This window comes from Sus scrofa, chromosome 3, assembly GCF_000003025.6.
Source record: "Sus scrofa isolate TJ Tabasco breed Duroc chromosome 3, Sscrofa11.1, whole genome shotgun sequence".
NCBI lineage: Eukaryota > Metazoa > Chordata > Mammalia > Artiodactyla > Suidae > Sus > Sus scrofa.
The window spans coordinates 33,891,023-33,908,179 of NC_010445.4; the positions used below are offsets into that span (position 1 = coordinate 33,891,023).

The 17,157-nt window shown below is 48.5% G+C and overlaps 2 protein-coding genes across 7 annotated transcripts in view; one reads left to right on the forward strand and one right to left on the reverse strand.

Annotated features, from left to right (window-relative positions):
• The window catches only part of PMM2 (phosphomannomutase 2), a 35,414-nt gene extending 33,964 nt beyond the window's left edge, over positions 1 to 1,450 (reverse strand). For all 5 annotated transcript variants that reach the window (XM_021086654.1, XM_021086658.1, XM_021086657.1 and 2 more), the window contains exon 1: positions 1,295 to 1,450. In XM_021086654.1, coding sequence (XP_020942313.1) covers positions 1,295 to 1,360 — 66 coding nt within the window. In that variant the 5' untranslated portion in view covers positions 1,361 to 1,450. The remainder of the gene's footprint in view (positions 1 to 1,294) is intronic.
• Positions 1,493 to 4,505, forward strand: TMEM186 (transmembrane protein 186). Of its 2 annotated transcripts, none has more exons than XM_003124605.4 (2): positions 1,493 to 1,627; positions 2,647 to 4,505. In XM_003124605.4, exons 1-2 carry the CDS (start codon positions 1,625 to 1,627, stop codon positions 3,280 to 3,282), a joined length of 639 nt encoding a protein of 212 aa, XP_003124653.1. In that variant the 5' UTR covers positions 1,493 to 1,624; the 3' UTR covers positions 3,283 to 4,505. The 2 variants fall into 2 exon arrangements, with proteins under 2 accessions (XP_003124653.1, XP_020942318.1); XM_021086659.1 differs by lacking the exon at positions 1,493 to 1,627 and adding an exon at positions 1,658 to 2,286.

The following is a 17,157-nucleotide window of genomic DNA, read 5'->3' on the forward strand; positions in this document are numbered from 1 at the left end:
GAGAAAGGTCGACAGGGTCCAATGATATGTCAAAAGGCTTGGAAGTAAACCTAAGAGAGCACTCCGGCCAATGGGCCAATTAGAGCAGCAGTTTGTGTCCGTAATAAAGTTTTACTGGAACACAGCTGTGCTAGGTCCACATCTGGTCTATGGCTGCTTTTGGATTTAGGTTGAATAGTTACTACAGACCATATGGTCAGCAAACACGGAAGTATTTGCTATCTGGCCCTTTGCAAACAATGAACTGCTGACTTCGGCTCCAGGCCACTCTGAGTGTTTAACAACTTGCAAGTGTGCACTGATTACGGAGTCAAAAAGGGCCTGTGGAGAACTTACAACTGTGCATCATCAGTACATACAGAGCACCTGTGGCTCAGAAAAGTAAAATGATACATCTAAGGCCACACGCATTCAGTGAGGAATTCTGGAGCACACCAGTGCTACCACCCGACCCAAACGCAGCAGGGTAGAGAGAGACTGAGGCCATTTAGCGCCAGTCTCAAGTTCAAATGGCTGCTCTTCTAATGTGTGCAAAGGGTAGGTCAGGGTAAGCTTCATCACAACGGTTCATCTTGAGACCTATCCGTGCTCGTGGCAGCAAAATCTGGAAATGGAAAGCAAGTTTCCAGGAGTCCAAGAAGGTTCTCGGCAGGCAGCCTGTGGCAATCTAGGTTTCCTCTATCACCCCCTTCCACTGCAAGGCTAGAGCAGGGAGTGGCGGTGGCAGCGAATACTTACTGAGTATTATTGAGCACAGTCTACCGTATGTAAGATAACTTTCAAGAACTTAAATGATTTCATCCATTCATTCAAACATCACATGGAACAGGTAGACGCCCCATTTAAAGCCACAGATGCTGAGGCTCTGAGGTTAACTAACTTGCTCAAGTCACACAGCTGTCAAGCAGAGACTCTGCTAGGTCTGTTTGGCCTGGAAACCTATGTCTTTCATGTCAGGCTACAGGCGCAGACCACAGGTGATAGGTCTGAAGAGGGCACACAAGCTGGTAAACCCGGCTGATCCGGGATTCAAACCCAGGGGTGCTGATGAGAGTCCAGAACTGCGTTTTCCAATCAAAGTTCCTTGCTCTCAAGAGTTCCTAGCCTGTCCCTTCTCTCCGAGGACCCTGAAGTCTCGAAAAGCTGGTGAGAGCTTTCGTCTCATGACTCCAAGGAACCCAGAGTAAAGTTCAGCCCCTCCGTGGGAGGTAGGCGGTCCTTAGCCGCCCCAGGTCGCCTACCTGGACGGTCATTACACCCACCGGGGAGCCGTAGGGAGTTTTGCACCGCTTACCTGCCTGGGAGCGGTCAGAGTCCCGTCCACGTCGAAGAGGCAGAGCGCTGGGCCGGGAGCAGCCATGACCCCAGTTTCCACGTAAACCTTACACGACTTACTGGCACCTGGCACCCGGCCCGGAACTTCCGGGTCCGGCCCCCGTGCCGCAGGGCACGCCGGGAAGAGAATTCCCCTCCCGCAGTGCCCGAGACTAGCGTCGGCTTTGCTGGCTGGACTACAGATCCCAGAATGCAGCGCGCCCCCACGCTGTCCCATTAGGGCGGAGGACACGTTCTCGGAGATTCCCGGAACGCGAGGGACTCGCTTCCAGCTGCAGGCTGCGGGGCCATGGTAAGAAGGCAATTGGTGGCAAGAAAGGGAGGGGTCGTGCTTTGGGGGTCGGAGTCAGGCCCCGGGCAGGCCTGCGGACGCCTTAGGTTCTGATTCGGAGAATCCGGAGGAGGGACCTCCGACGTGGGTTCCCCGCCGTCCTATGCCCCCTAGGTCACGTGGGCCAACTAAAATTTAGCATTCACCGTGCATTACTGCATTTAAAGGCTTTAAAACTGTTACCTTCTTCAGTATGTTACGGATACCCACTTTGATAGAGAAACCAGGGCCCAGAGAGGTGGAGTAATTTGCCCAACGATCCACAGCCGGTGACTGTAGGAGCCAGGGTTGGAACCCAAAACTGGCTTCAAAGCTCAAAGCACCTTTCGGTGCAATATTCAAGGTGTAGAACTGTGCATCTAATAAAACCCTTGTGCTATGAGTTGACGCCTCCATCCCTTCCTCCTCCATTCTATCCCTTCCCTCAATCCAGGCCAAGAAAACAGCGTTTACGTTCTGCCCCCAAGATGACGCTTTTAACCTAACCGAGAATTCTACAGTTATTATGATGATTAGCTAGCGGATTTGTTCCCCACTGGGACACTGATTTAGTTTCCTGCTTGAGGAAGTGTTCACACAGGCCGTGGATCCGGTATCCAGCCAGAACCGGCCCTCCTTGGGTATGTGCTGAATGAATGAAGCCTGCGCCTACTTGAGCTGCCTGGAGGAAAGAGGTTGGGTTTGAAAGTTAGACTGCCCTACTCCCTGACTGTGTGTCTTTGGGTAAATTTCTCACCTTCTCTGGGCTTAGTTTCCTCAGTGGTAAAGTAGAAGCAGTGGTTCCTTTAGCACACAGCTTCCCTGACTATCACGTGAGGTAGAGGTAAAGCCTCTGATTTCAGCTTTCTTTCCATCTCTGGCAATCATGCTGACCTCACCAGGCTGGCAGGATCCTCTGTAGCAGATGTTTTGCATGTGGTCCTTGTGTGATTAGCTTGGCTGAGTTCCAGAGAGAAATGGTCTCCCTGTCTCCTTTCCAGGCTGCCCTGCTCCGAGCTGTGCTGTGGTCACCAAGGCAGGCTGCATGGGGAAGGCCTTTCCACAGGCTGTGGCGCTGCAGTGGGCAGGATCCTAGGAGGTGGGCGGGGAGCAGGCCTCTGCCATCCAAGAAGAACCCGCTGGGCACAGAGACTGAGAAATTTCAGATGGTGTACCGGTTTGATGCCATCAGGGTCTTCGGGTACCTCTCTCAGCTGAAGGTGGCACAGACAGCGTTGACAGTGGTGGCCCTGCCGCCTGGCATCTACTGGTACTCCCAGGGCCTCATGACCTTCAACTCCCTGTGCCTGGCAGGCGCAGTTGCCAGCTTCGCGCTGGCCATGTTGTGCTGGATGAGCCATTTCTTCCGGAGGCTGGTGGGCATCCTCTATGTGAATGAATCAGGCACGGTGCTGCGGGTGGCCCACCTGACCTTCTGGGGCCGGCGACAGGACACGTACTGCCCCGTGGCCGACGTGGTCCCCATGACAGAAAGCCACGATCGGCCTCAGGAGCTGTTTGTGCGGATCCGGCAGTACAGTGGGAAACAGACCTTCTATCTCACCCTACGCTACGGACGCATCCTGGACCGGGAGCGTTTCATGCAGGTGTTTGGGGCGCTGGACTCACTCAAGTGAAGGACTGGGAGCCAGGCCGCCTGGGTCTCCCGTAGGAAGGCTCAGGGAAGGGTGAGGCTGAAGTGGGGAAGTCAGGCAGCTGGAAACTGTCAGGACCCCAGGGACTTGTCTTCTGGAATTGAGAAATTCACAAGGTAGAAGCTAGCAACCAGGTTTAGGAAAGAGGCCCTGAGTGCAAATTCTTAACTGCACTTATGTATGACATTGACAACGGCCAGAAGTTTCTGTTAAGAGCCAGATCTTGGAGGAAGCTATGCCAGGCTCGTTCCAACAGTGCACTGCTGGGAAATCAAAGACAGAGAGGTGGGGGTGTGTCAGAAGACCTGGGTCCCTCCATTCTCAAATCCCTGTCCTGAGGCGGGTTATCAAGTCTCTCAGATTGTTCTCACATTTTGTAAAGTGGAAAAATCCTGTCTCCTGGGATGGGTGTGAAAATAAACGATATCACTTAGTGCAGAGTTGCTAGTGCTGCAAAAGGCTTCTATGCCTGTGCTGCGCCCCCTGGTGGCCCCAGATCCGAAGGGACTGGGATGAAGCCTGGAGGTGGGTCCTTGGCGCCAGCCCCTCAGGGCACAGGGTCTGGGGTGGGGGTGTCCTCCAAGCAAGTTCACATCCAGAGGTCTAGGGGCTCTCACATGGGCAGGCTCTGCAACGTGATAAAGTCAGATGAGTGATATGCTGGAGCCGTACTTTATAAACTAAAGCTAGCTATATGCAGTGCCCCTGGTAATTAGTAATATGTTTACTACATAATCTGTAACAAAGGGCAAGTCATGATCTTTATAATTCTGCCACTGAAAAGTCAAAAATCACTAGGATTTGTTTTGTGGCCTTCTAGTCTTTTTTAAGAACTGTAGTAAAACAAACATAAATGTATCCTTTCAACCATTTCAAAGTGTACAATAAGTGATATTAAGTACATTTACAGGGAGTTCCCGTCGTGGTGCAGTGGTTAACGAATCCCACTAGGAACCATGAGGTTTCGTGTTCGATCCCTGGCCTCGCTCAGTGGGTTAAGGATCTGGCGTTGCCGTGAGCTGTGGTGTAGGTCGCAGACTCGGCTCGGATCCCAAACTGCCGTGGCTCTGGTGTAGGCCGGCGGCTACAGCTCCGATTCGACCCCTAGCCTGGGAAGCTCCATATGCCGCAGGAGCAGCCCAAGAAATGGCAAAAGAAATTTAAAAAAATTAAAAATTAAAAAATACATTTACAGTGTTGTTCAACCGTCACAACTCTTCATTTCCAGAACTTGTTCACAATTCCAACCAGAAACGTGGTACACATTAAACTGTAACTCCCCAGCTCCCCTCTTTTCCAGTCCCGGCAGCCACAAATCTGCTTTCTGACTCTATGGATTTGCCTATTCTGGACATTTCATATAAACGGAATCATATACTAAGGTGGCATGTTGTGTCTGGCTTCTTTCACGTGGCATAATTTTTCAGGGTTCATCCATGTTGTAGCATGTGCCAGAGCTCCATTCCTTTCTTTTTTTTTTTTTCTTTTTTGCCACACAGGCAGTATGTGGGAATTCCTGGGCCAGGGATTGAACCTACGCCGCACAGCAGCAACAAGAGCCACAGCGGTGAGAACGCAGGAGCCTCAACCCGCTAGGCCATCAGAGAACTCCCTCCATTCCTTTCTAACGTATAGAATGTCTGTCTCTATCCCATTTTATTTATCCAGTCATCTCTTGATGGACATTTTGATAGTCTCCACGTTTTGGCTATTGTGAATAATGCTGCTCTGTACACTGGGGTACAAATATCTGAGTTCCTGCTTTCAATTCTCTCTCTCTCTTTTTTTGGCCTTGTCCACGGTGTGTGGAAGTTCCCGGGCTAGGGATCGAACCCACTCCACAGCAGCAAATGGAGCCACATGAGTGACAAAACTGCATCCTTTAACCCTGGGCCACCAGACAACTCCTGTTCTCAGTTCTTTTGGATATTTTCTGATCAGTGGAATTACTGGATTATAGGGTAATTCTACAATTAACTTTATGAGGACCTGCCACACTTTTCCATGGTGGCTGCACCATTTTCCCACCAGCGATGCATAAAAGTTCCAGTTTACCCACTTTTTTTTTTTAACTTAAATAGCCACCCTAATAGGTGTAAAGTGGTATCTCACTGTGGTTTCAGTAGTTATTTAAAACATAGATGTTATCCTGTATTTGAATTTATTTGTGTGTGAGTTATAGACGCTCATTTAAAATACTCAGTCACAAGGGAAAAAAAACCTTGTAACTGAGATGGTGGATGTTAACTTATTGTGGTAATCCTTTTGCAATATATACATATGTTTGTGTATATATATATATATATATATATATATATATTTTTTTTTAAAGGGCTGCACTCGAAGCATATGGAAGTTCCTAGGCTAGGGGTTGAATCAGAGCTGCAGCTGCCAGCCTATACCACAGCTACAGCTTATGGCAACACCGGATACTTAACCTACTGAGCAAGGCCAGAGATCAAACCCACATCCTTATAGCTACTAGGCTGGCTCATTACCACTGAGCCACAACAGACACTCCTTAATGTTGTTTATCTTAAAAAACTATTATGTCACTTATATCTCAAAATTGGAAAAAAACAGGCAGTATACCTTACAAATAGAAAAAAAAAGGCCCAGATTCTTTTTCTTTCTTTCTTTCTTTTTTTTTTTTTCAGCATGTGGAAGTTCCTGAGCCAGGGATCAAATTCAGGCCACCGCAGTAAGAATGTCAGATCCTTAACCTGCTGAGCCACCAGGGAATTCCTGATTTTTTTCATTTAAATATTTTTTATGCAAAAGGAATCAGTAATTGCACACGATTCCACTGTGTGGATGTAGCCAGTCCTTTAGCCTTTATTACTTAAATGATTTCCATTTTTTCTTTGCTATAAAGAATGTGATAAATATAAACTCTGTGGGGAGCTGGCCTCCCTCTGTGTAGCTTGAAGATGACATTTCAAGGAAAGTGATTTTGTATTCAAGATAACATGAAAGAAGTTAGATCTTCTTAATTTATTCCACTCCACGGAAACGAGCGAAGCCTGTGATTCAGGACAGTCTGTTCCCACAGGCTTCCAAATCTGTCATCATCCTGCCCACACCTCTTGTGCCGGGTGCTGAGGGCACCTTGGTTCATGAAAGGGGAAGATTTGAGCCTCTGTGGGGCTTTCAGTGTCTTGATGGGGAGGGAGGGCAGATGCTAAGTGCCTGTAGAACTGAGGACAAGTGCAGTGAAGCAAAGATTAGGGTTTGAGGCTGACTTTAAAAGTACGACCAGAGGAGTTCCCGCTGTGGCACAGTGGGTTAAGAACCTGACTTGCGGCGGCTCGGGTCGCTGCGGAAGCGCAGGTTTGATCCCCTGCTGGCACAGTGGGTTAAAGGATCCTGTGTGGCCACAGCCGCAGCTCGGATTCATTCCTTGTGTCTTGGATGAGGCCACTAAAAAAAAAAAAAAAGTATGACCAGAACCTGACCACTTACCCACCAGCCCTGCCATCCTGATGAAAGCTGCCCTCAGAGCCTCTGGATTTCTGCAGCCATGGCTTCCATACGGAGTCTGTCCTCACAGCAGTCAAAGTGATGTTTTTAAAAATGAGAATCACGCCCATTGTGGTGCAACTGAAACAAATTCACCTAGTAACCATGAGGCTGCAGGTTCAATCCCTGGCCTTGCTCTGTGGGTTAAGGATCTGGCATTGCCATGAGCTGTGGTGTAGGTCGAAGACGCCACTCAGATCCTGTGTTACTGTGGCTGAGGTGTAGGCCAGCAGCTGTAGCTCGCATTTGACCCCTCGCCTGGGAACCTCCATATGCCGTGGGTGCGGCCCTAAGAAAGCAAAAAAAAAAAAAAAAAAAAAAAAAAAAACTGTAGTGATAATAATAAAATCAAAAAATAAAAATGAGAATCACATCAGTGCTGGAGAAGGTAGAGTCCTTACTGGGAATGGCCTGGCCTGGCCTGGCCCCACCCCTGCACAACTGCAGCTTCACTTGGCTGCATTTCCCTTGCTCTTCCTCCAATAATCAAGGACCCTCCAACCTCAGGGCCTTTGCACTGGCAGTCCCTCTGCCTGAAAGCCTTTCTTCCTAGATAGCTACAAAGAAGTGTCTGTCTCTCTGCAGTTTCTTCCTCTGGAGAACAGGGGTGTTACTATCTTTCCTCAAGAAGTTGTAGTGAGGATTCAGTTACACAGAAGACGTAGAAGATGATTATAGAGTTACCTGCAGCTGTGCCTTTCCTTACTCTTCCCTCCCCGTCCATCTGGGCCGTCAATGCCTGTGACGCTCTTCTTTTTTTTTTTTTTTTTTTTTCTCTTTTTGCCTTTTCTTGGGCTTCTCCCTTGGCATATGGAGGTTCCCAGGCTAGGGATTGAATCGGAGCTGTAGCTGCCAGCCTACACCAGAGCCACAGCAACGCCAGATCCGAGCCGTGTCTGCAACCTACACCACAGCTCACGGCAACACCCACTGGGATCCTTAACCCACTGAACAAGGCCAGGGATTGAACCCAAAACCTCATGGTTTCTAGTCAGATTCATTAACCACTGAGCCACAACAGGAACTCCCTCTTCTTCTTCTTCTTCTTTTTTTTTTTTTTTTTTGGTCCTTTTGTCTTTTTAGGGCCTCTCCAGCGGCATTTCCCAGGCTAGGGGTCAAATCAGACCTGTAGCCACCCATCTATACCACAGCCACAGCAACTCGGGATCCAAGCTGCGTCTGTGACCTACACCACAGCTCACGGCAATGCTGGATCCTTACCCCACTGAGCGAGGCCAAGGACTGAACCCGAGACCTCATGGATGCTAGTTGGGTTCACTAACCGCTGAGCCACAATAGGAACTCCCTGAACCTCTTCTCCCAGACACACTCTGTGCCTACAACATGTCTTAATGATACAAGAGGGATGATTTGGCCTCGACTTATTTTTAATATAAGTTAATCAAACAGGCCTGTTAGGCTACTTGTAAGCAAGTATCTGAGTGAGCTTCATCCCTGGAGATTCTTTTAAGGGCTGCACCCATGGCATATGGAAGTTCCCAGGCTAGGGGTTGAATCGGTGCTTCACTGGCAACGCCAGATCCCTGACCCACCGAGCAAAGCCAGGGATCGAAACTGCATCCTCGTGGATACTAACTGGGTTCATTATAACTGAACCACAATAGGAACTCCACCTGGAGACTTTTTAAAAAATATTGCTGCCTTGGAGTTCCCGTCGTGGCATAGTGGTTAACGAATCCCACTAGGAACCATGAGGTTTCAGGTTCGATCCCTGGTCTTGCTCAGTGGGTTGAGGATCCAGCATTGCAGGTTGCAGACGCGGCTCTGATCCCACGTAGCGTAGGCCAGCGGCTACAGCTCCGATTCGACCCCTAGCCTGGGAACCTCCACATGCCACAGGTGCCACCCTAGGAAAGGCAAAAAGACAAAAAAAAAAAATGCTGCCCAAATAGCAATACCGGTCCCATAGGTGATTCTAATGCGTAGCCTGGCTTGGAAACCACTGCCCAGAAGTATGGGACAGTGGGAGGTGGGAGCCCTCCAGGCTCACCAGCCTTGCAAGAGCCTCCACCTGGATGCAAGGTCCGCTCACGCTTTGCCAGCAGAGGGCACACAGAGCCAATGCATCATTCCAGCCCCTTATTCCTGGCCATGGAGCACAGCCCTCCACGTGCTGAGGGAAAGGGCCTCGCTCAGGCTTTGGGACAGTTCTGGGCAGCTGTCCCCACTCCCCAAATCAGCAACAACAGAAACAAGGAAACTTGGCTGTACTCAGCCCCTGCCCCCCCCCCGCCCCAAGCTGGGCATCTGTGTTTTTATGCTTCCCAGGTAATTCCCAGGTGTCTCAGGTTTTGAGAATCCTTGTGTGCAACTGACCTTCCCCAGAGCCTCTCTGATGGTAAAGCAGCTTCTCTGAAAAGGGAGTGGTCTTTGGACTTGGGAGTGGGTATAGTGTCCATTCCTCCCCTTTGGAAACAATTTCAAAATCAGCAACTGAGAAATCCCAAGCTTATGGAGAGAAGGATGTTCACGGAAAGATTCTAATAGTGAAGCCAACACACAACAACAACAGAAAGTAAACTAAGTTTCCATTAGGAGGCAACACAATTTAATAAGCTATGGAATATTATGCCCTTAAAACGAGGGCGGCTAGATCACGTCTGCTGTGAAAAGGTAACCAAGCAGTAGCATTAAACGGAAAAGCAAATCACAGAATCTTATAGCTCTATAGGATCCTATACGTGCCATTTGTTTTTGTTTTGAAAGATGCATGTTGCAAATTGCTCACAGTGGTTAGTTACCTCTGGGGAGAGGATGAGGGTGGCTGAGATTAAGGGAGAACTTCCACTTTCAACTTTAGAACCTTCTAACATTGTTTAAAATTTTCAGAATGAGCGTGTCATCTATCTTAAGAAAAACGCCACCATAAACCCAACCTCTTCTGCCATCCTTTCCCTGTCCTGCCAGCCTTCTAGGTAAAGAGATAAGTTTCTCTGCATGAATTTCCATTCTGGACATGGAAGGAGGGTGGACGGGGAAACGTCCAGTCACTGGGCATATCGGTGAGGTAACCAGTTAGCATTTTGCAGACTGGTTTTCCTTCCCAAGTCTGCTACAAACAGTCTGGACTGTGGGCCCCTCCCTGTCCAGAGACTGTTTTTATTTCTTTCTCTGCGTATAGTTGATTTATGATGTTGTGCCAATTTCTGCTGTACAGGAAAGTGACTCAGCCACATGTATATATACACATACACACATACTTTCTCATAGTATCTTCTCTCATGTTCCATCACAAGGGATTACATGCAGTTCCCTGTGCTGTACAACAGGACCTCACTGCTTATCCCTTCTAAATGGAATAGTTTGCATCTACTCACCCCAAACTCCCCGTCCATCCCACTCCCTCCCCCCTGCCCCTTGGCAACCACAAGTCTTTTCTCCATGTCTGTGAGTCTGTTTCTGCTCTGTATGTAGGTTCATTTGTGCCATATTTTAGAGTCCACACCTGAGTGATATATGGTATTTGTCTTTCTGATTTACTTTACTTCATATGAGACTCTCTGGTTGCATCCATGTTGCAACAAATGACATTATTTCATTCTTGTTTATGGCCGAGTGATATTTTGTTATATATATGTATCACATTGTCTTTATCCAGTCATCTGTCAGTGGACATTTAGGCTGTTTCTATGTCTTGGCTGTTGTGAATAGTGCTGCAGTGAACATGCGGGTGCGTGTGTCTCTTTCAAGGAAAGTTTTGTCCGGATATATGCCCAAGAGTGGGACTGCTGGGTCACATGGTAGTTCTATAGTTAGTTTTCTGAGGACCCTCCGTACTGTTTTCCATAGTGACTACACCAATTTCCATTCCCACCAACAGTGGAGGAGGGTCCTTTTTCTCCACGCCCCCTCCAGCATCAGTTATTTGTAGACTTACTCATGATGGCCATTCCGATCGGTGTGAAGGGCTGTGATAATTTAGATGCAGGAAATGGGGTGACTTGTAGCATGTCCATTTTCATTAGGTGGTTCCTTGTGTCACCTCCTGAAATTCCTATGTTGAAACCACACCCCAGTGTGATGGTGTTTGGAGGTGGGGGGGCCTTTGGGAGATGATCAGGGTTCGAGGAGGTCATGAGGGTGGGGCCCTCACGATGGAATCAGTGCCGTGCAAGGGCACAGGCAGGTAGAGGCCCTCACCAAGGACCCAACCATGCTCTTCAGGCCCCCAGAACCATGCGAAATAAATGCCATTTATGCCGCTCAGCCTGATATTCTCTCAGAGCAGCCAGGGCTGAGATGCTGGTCCCTCAGACTGTGGTGAGAGTTGGCAGTGTATCCAGCTGGGGCACTGGTTACCTTCCTACACTGGTTACCAAATACGAGACTTAGCTTGTCACAGGGCAGATATCCCACCCCGAGCCCCTCATAAATAAACATGCTTGAAGCACTCCCCAGGGCAAAGGTGATGGCCTTCACTGCTTGCAGGGGGCAGCCTGGGGTGCATTAGCCAAATAACTAGGAGCGTGCCCTTGGCTGCTTGAGGACTTGTGAGTCCCCCAAATGGAAAGCCACAGGGTCTCTGTGAAACCCGGGCAGAGTCCAACTTTTATGGCCCTGTTTTGATCCGGCAGCATTCAGCTATAAAATCTTGCCTCATTAGAGTTAATCAGGCAGGGCCAATACCATCTGGCCCTGTTTGTACCAGTTCTAGTGACAAAACATCCTTTCACTGATTAACAGTTGTAATAGATGCCGGGAACTGGTGGGGCGGGTCCCTGGCCTGGGAAGTAGAGTTTATGTTCAGAACTGCGTGTGAGCCCAGAGATCGGTGACAAAGGAACCACTGTGTATTAAGCACACGCTCCATGTCAGGTGGTAATGATGTGATTTCCTGTTGGGGGTGGGCCAGAGAGAGGGCACAGGTGGAGGGTAAAGCACGAGGCCTGGAAGCAAGACTTCTTGCCTGCTGGAATCCCAGCCCTCCTGCTCCCCAGCGGTGACCTTGGGCCAGTCCTATAACCTCTCTCTGTGCCTTGGTTTCTTCATCTGCGCATCGATGATAAAGGCACCTACTTAGGGTAGTTGAAGTGGCAACCTTACTACATGAAAAGCGCTTAAAACAGCGTTTGGGGGAATTCCTGTTGTGGTGCAGTGGAAACGAATCCGACTAGGAGCCATGAGGTTGCGGGTTCAATCCCTGGCCTCACTCAGTGGGTTAAGGATCTGGTGTTGCTGTGAGCTGTGGTGTAGGTCTCAGAAGAGGATCAGATGTGGTGTTGCTGTGGCTGTGGCGTAGGCCGGCAGCTGTAGCTCTGATTCGACACCCCTAACCTGGGAATCTCCATATGCTGTGGGTGCGGCCCTAAAAAGAAATAAGAAAAACAAACAAACAAAAAAAACCCCAGCACTTGGGATGTGGAGAAAAAGGAACCCTCTTGCACTCTTGGTGGGAATGCAAAGAGATACAGCCGCTATGAGGAACAGTACGGAGTTTCCTCAAAAAACTAAAAATAGAGTTACCGTATGGTCCAGAGATCTCACTCCTGGGCATATATCTGGAGAAAACTCTTAATTTGAAAAAACATATGCTCCCCGATGTTCACTGCAGCACTATTCACAATAGCCAAGACATGGAAGCAACCTAAATGTCCATCAACAGATGAATGGATAAAAAGATGTGGTACATATCCACAGTGGAATACTACTGAGTCATAAAAAAGGATGAACTAATGCCACTTTCAGCAACACAGATGCAACTAGAAATTATCATACTAAGTGAAGTCAGACAAAGACAAATGTATGATATGACATATATGGAATCTAAAAAAATGATACAAATGAACATATTTACAAAACAGAAACAGACTCACAGACAGAAAACAAACTTATGGTTACCAAAAGGGAAGGAGCAGGGGTAAACTAGGAGTTTGGGATTAACTTAAACACACTACTGTATGTAAAACAGACAAACAACTGTACAGCACAGGGTACTAATGTCTTATAATAATCTATAAGGGAAAAGGATCTAAAAAAGAATATATAACTATATATGTACTATAAAAGGTATATATAACTGAATCACTGTGCTCTACGCCTGAAACTAACACAACCCTGCAAATCAACTATACTTCAATTTTTTTTTAAAAGTTAATGGATGAATTGTAAAAAACAAAACCAAAACCAAGAACAAAACAGCACGTGGTCCAGAGAAGCCCTTGCTAAGTATTAGCTGCATGCCTGTTACCAGCCTGACTCTGCAGATGATGCTCAGAGATGTGAAGTGATTTGCTCAAAGTCACCCACCTAGAAAGCAGCAAAGCTGGGCCATTCTAGTGCCTTGCCCTGCCTCCCCGGGGCAGGGAAGAAGGGCAGAAAATAGAGTCACTAGTTTTTGTTTTTGATTTACACAGTCTTCACTGATTCCTCATACCACTGCTGTGAGCTCAGTACAATCTGCATTTTAGGAGTTCCTGCCGTGGTGCAGTGGTTAACAAATCCGACTAGGAACCATGAGGTTGCGGGTTCGATCCCTGGCCTTGCTCGGTGGGTTAAGGATCCGGTGTTGCTGTGAGCTGTGGTAAGTCGCAGACACGGCTCGGATCTTGCGTTGCTGTGGCTGTGGTGTAGGCTGGTAGCTACAGCTCCGATTCAGCCCCTAGCCTGGGAACTGTGCCGCAGGAGCAGCCCTAGATAAGGCAAAAAGACCAAAAAAAAAAAAAAAAAAAAAAAAAATCTGCATTTTATAGGTGAGGAAAGTAAAGCACAGAGAAGGTAGGAAACTTGCTTACAGGCACACAGCAAGTTTAACGATAAATGAGGGTTCGTATTCAGGCCTACAGGATGCAGCTCCCGAGGAGGTTCGGCGACAGTGCCTGGAAATCCCCAAACTCAGAGCATAAAGTGGCCGAAAACAAGCTTCAAGCAGTCAACAAACCCAGACAAGTAATAGAAACTATGCACACTGTCCAATTTCCCCACTTTTAGAAGAAAATGCTAGAATTTAAAAATATAGTGCATTCAAAACTGACAACACCGAATGCTGGTGAGACTGTAGAATAGGAACTCTGTCCGCAGCTGCTGGGAAGGGGAAGGGGTGCAGATGCTCTGGTGGACAATGCTGCAGACTGTGTGTCCCCAAAGTGCTACAGCCTGAATTGTGTCCCCCCCCAAATTCCTACGTTGAACCCTAACCCGGTGTGATGGATGGGATGTGGAGGTGGGGCCTTTGGGAGGTGACGGGGATCAGGGCCCTTACAGGAGACCCTGGGGCGAGGCCTCGCCCCTCCCGCTGGGTGCGGACAGAGAGAGGACAGGCGTCTGTGAAAGAGGGAGCAGCACCTTGACCTTGGGCTTCCCAGCCCCCAGAAGTGTGAAGATTCCTGATGCGTTTCAGCCGCAGCCTGTGGTGTGAGTGACAGCCGTCAGAATGGGCTGAGACACACAGTCTGGCAGGTTCTTACGAGGCCAGACACAGGCTGACCAGACAACCACCAATTGTGCTCCCGGGCGTTTATGCGGTAACTGTGCGTCCACACAAAACCTGCCCAGGAATGTCTGCAGCAGCCTTGCTAATAATGAGGAAATGCCGAAAACGGGAATCGAATCCGTGTCCTTCAATAAGTGAATCAGTAAACAGACTCTGGTGCATCCACACAGCGGAGGAGGATGAGTCAGGAGAAAGAGAAACGAGCGCTCAGGCTACAGAACTACAGGGACAAACCTTCACTGCACGTTGCTGAGCAGAAGAAGCCGCTCTGAAAAGGCTCCGTACGTGGGATTCCAACCACACGACATTCTGGAAAAGTGAAACTATGGAGGCGCACAAAGATCAGTGGTGGCCTGGGGTTAGGGGGAGGGCAGGACGAACTGGGGGAGCTCGGAGGATTTTTAGGGCAACAAAAGTATTCTGTATATTTTAATGGTGAACACATGATATGATGAGGCCTTTGTAACACGCACTGAACTGCACACAGCACAAAGCCTGGCCGTACTGTAAATGATGGGCTTTACTTAATAAGACTGTATCGGTGCTGGCTCATCAATTTCTTTTTTTTTTTTTTTTTTTTTTTTTTTGTCTTTTTAGGGCTGCACTCGCAGCATATGGAGGTTCCCAGGCTAGGGGTCTAATCGGAGCTATAGCTGCCGGTCTACACCACAGCCACAGCAATGCCAGGTCTGAGCCATGTCTGCAACCTACACCACAACTCACGGCAAGGCTGGATCCTTAACCCACTGAGTGAGGCCAGGGATCGAACCTGAAACCTCATTGTTCTTAGTCATATTTGTTTCCGATGCACCATGACCGAACTCCGTGGCTCATCAATTTCAACAAATGTAGCATAACAAGGCAAGTCAATAATAGGGGAAACTGAGGGAGGCCTATAATGGGAACTCCCCAAATTCTTTTTTCCTATGAATCTAGCTGTCTACAAAAAAAATATATATATATATATATATATTTTTTTTTTTGCTTTTTAGGGCCACACTTGAAGCACATGGAAGTTCCTAGGCCAGGGGTCGAACTGGAGCTGCAGCTGCCAGCCTATGCCACAACCACACCAGATCCAAACTCTGTCTGCGACCTACACCACAGCTCATGGCAACGCCGGGTCCTTAACCTGCTGAGCAAGGCCAGGGATCAAACCTGTGTCCTTATGGATGCTATTCAGGTTCATTACTGCTGAGCCACAATGGGAACTTTTTTTTTTTGTTTGTTTGTTTTTTTAAAATGGTCACACCTGCAGCATATGGAAGTTCTCGGGCCAGGGATTGAATTCGAACCACAGCTGTGACCCACACCACAGCCGCGGCGAAGATCCTGACCTCCCCCACCCCGGCCCCCGCCCTTGATAGGAAAACTGAAGGCTGGGTAAGAAGCAGAGAGCAGCAACCCAACACTCGATGTAAACACAACAAAACATCATTCTATACTAAAAACAAAGACTGAACCAGGAGGTTGTTCCCTCACAGGATCCTGCTAAAAGCTACAAGGCCCAAGTTTAGTTTGGGCCTGGAAGTCTTTGTTTTTCTTTTTGATTGTGCCCAGGGCATGTGGAAGTTCCCAGATCAGGGACTGAATCCACACTACAATAGCAACTTGAGCTGCTGCAGTGACAACACCAGATACTTAACCCACTGAGCCACAAGAGAACTCCTGGAAGTCTTTTTTTTTTTTTTTCTTTTTAGGGCCACACCTGTGGCATATGGCGGTTCCCAGGCTAGGGGTCCAATCGGAGCTACAGCTGCTGGCCTATGCCAGCGCCACAGCAATGCAGGATCTGAGCCATGTCTGTGACCTACACCACAGCTCACGGCAATGCCAGATTCTTAACCCATTGAGCGAGGCCAGGGATTGAACCCCCATCCTCATGGATCCTAGCTGGGTTTGTTAACCGCTGAACCACGAAGGGAACTCCTTGGAAGTCTTCTTAATCTTGATTTTGGTTTCAACAAGAAATTCTGAAAGTGTTTCAGAATCCCCAAGTGAAGGAAGAAGGGCAGGCATCACTGCCCCCATCTGTGAGGAGTGGACCTTATTAAGCTTAGGGCTATAAGCAAAAAGAGGGCTTTGAGAGGCCCCAGTGCTTAGAAAGTTAGAAAACACTAGTAGGGAGTTACCTGGCGGTTCAGCGGGTTAAGGATCTCGAGTTGTCACTGCTGTGACTCGGGTCACTGGTGACATGGGTTCGATCCCTGGCCCTGGAAATTCCACATGCTGTTGGCTTGGCCAAAAATTTTAAAAAGTAACCCTTTTTTTTTTTTTTTTTTTGCTATTTCTTGGGCTGCTCCCGCGGCATATGGAGGTTCCCAGGCTAGGGGTCGAATCGGAGCCACAGCAACGCGGGATCCGAGCCGCGTCTGCAACCTACACCACAGCTCATGGCAACGCCGGATCGTTAACCCACTGAGCAAGGGCAGGGACGGAACCCACAACTTCATGGTTCCTAGTCGGATTCATTAACCACTGCGCCACGACGGGAACTCCAACCCTACAACCTCACTCCTCCCTGAGCAAAGCTCTCTGATATACTTTTTTTTTTTTTTTTGTCTTCTTAGGGCTGCACCCATGGTATATGGAGGTTCCCAGGCTAGGAGTCGAATTGGAGCTGTAGCTGCCGGCCTATGCCACAGCAATGCCAAATCCCAGCTGCTTTTGCGACCTACACCACAGCTCAGGTCAGTGTGGGATCCTTAACCCACTGAGCCAGGTCAGGGACCGAACCTGTATCCTCATGGATACTAGTCAGATTCCTTTTTGCTGAGCCACGACGGGAAGTCTCCTACACTTTTGAGAGTTATACATCGAGTGCTGTCCATTATGTCCGAACGGCACAAGAACCTAAGTTGTTTCAGAATTCGGTTGTTTCTACTGAC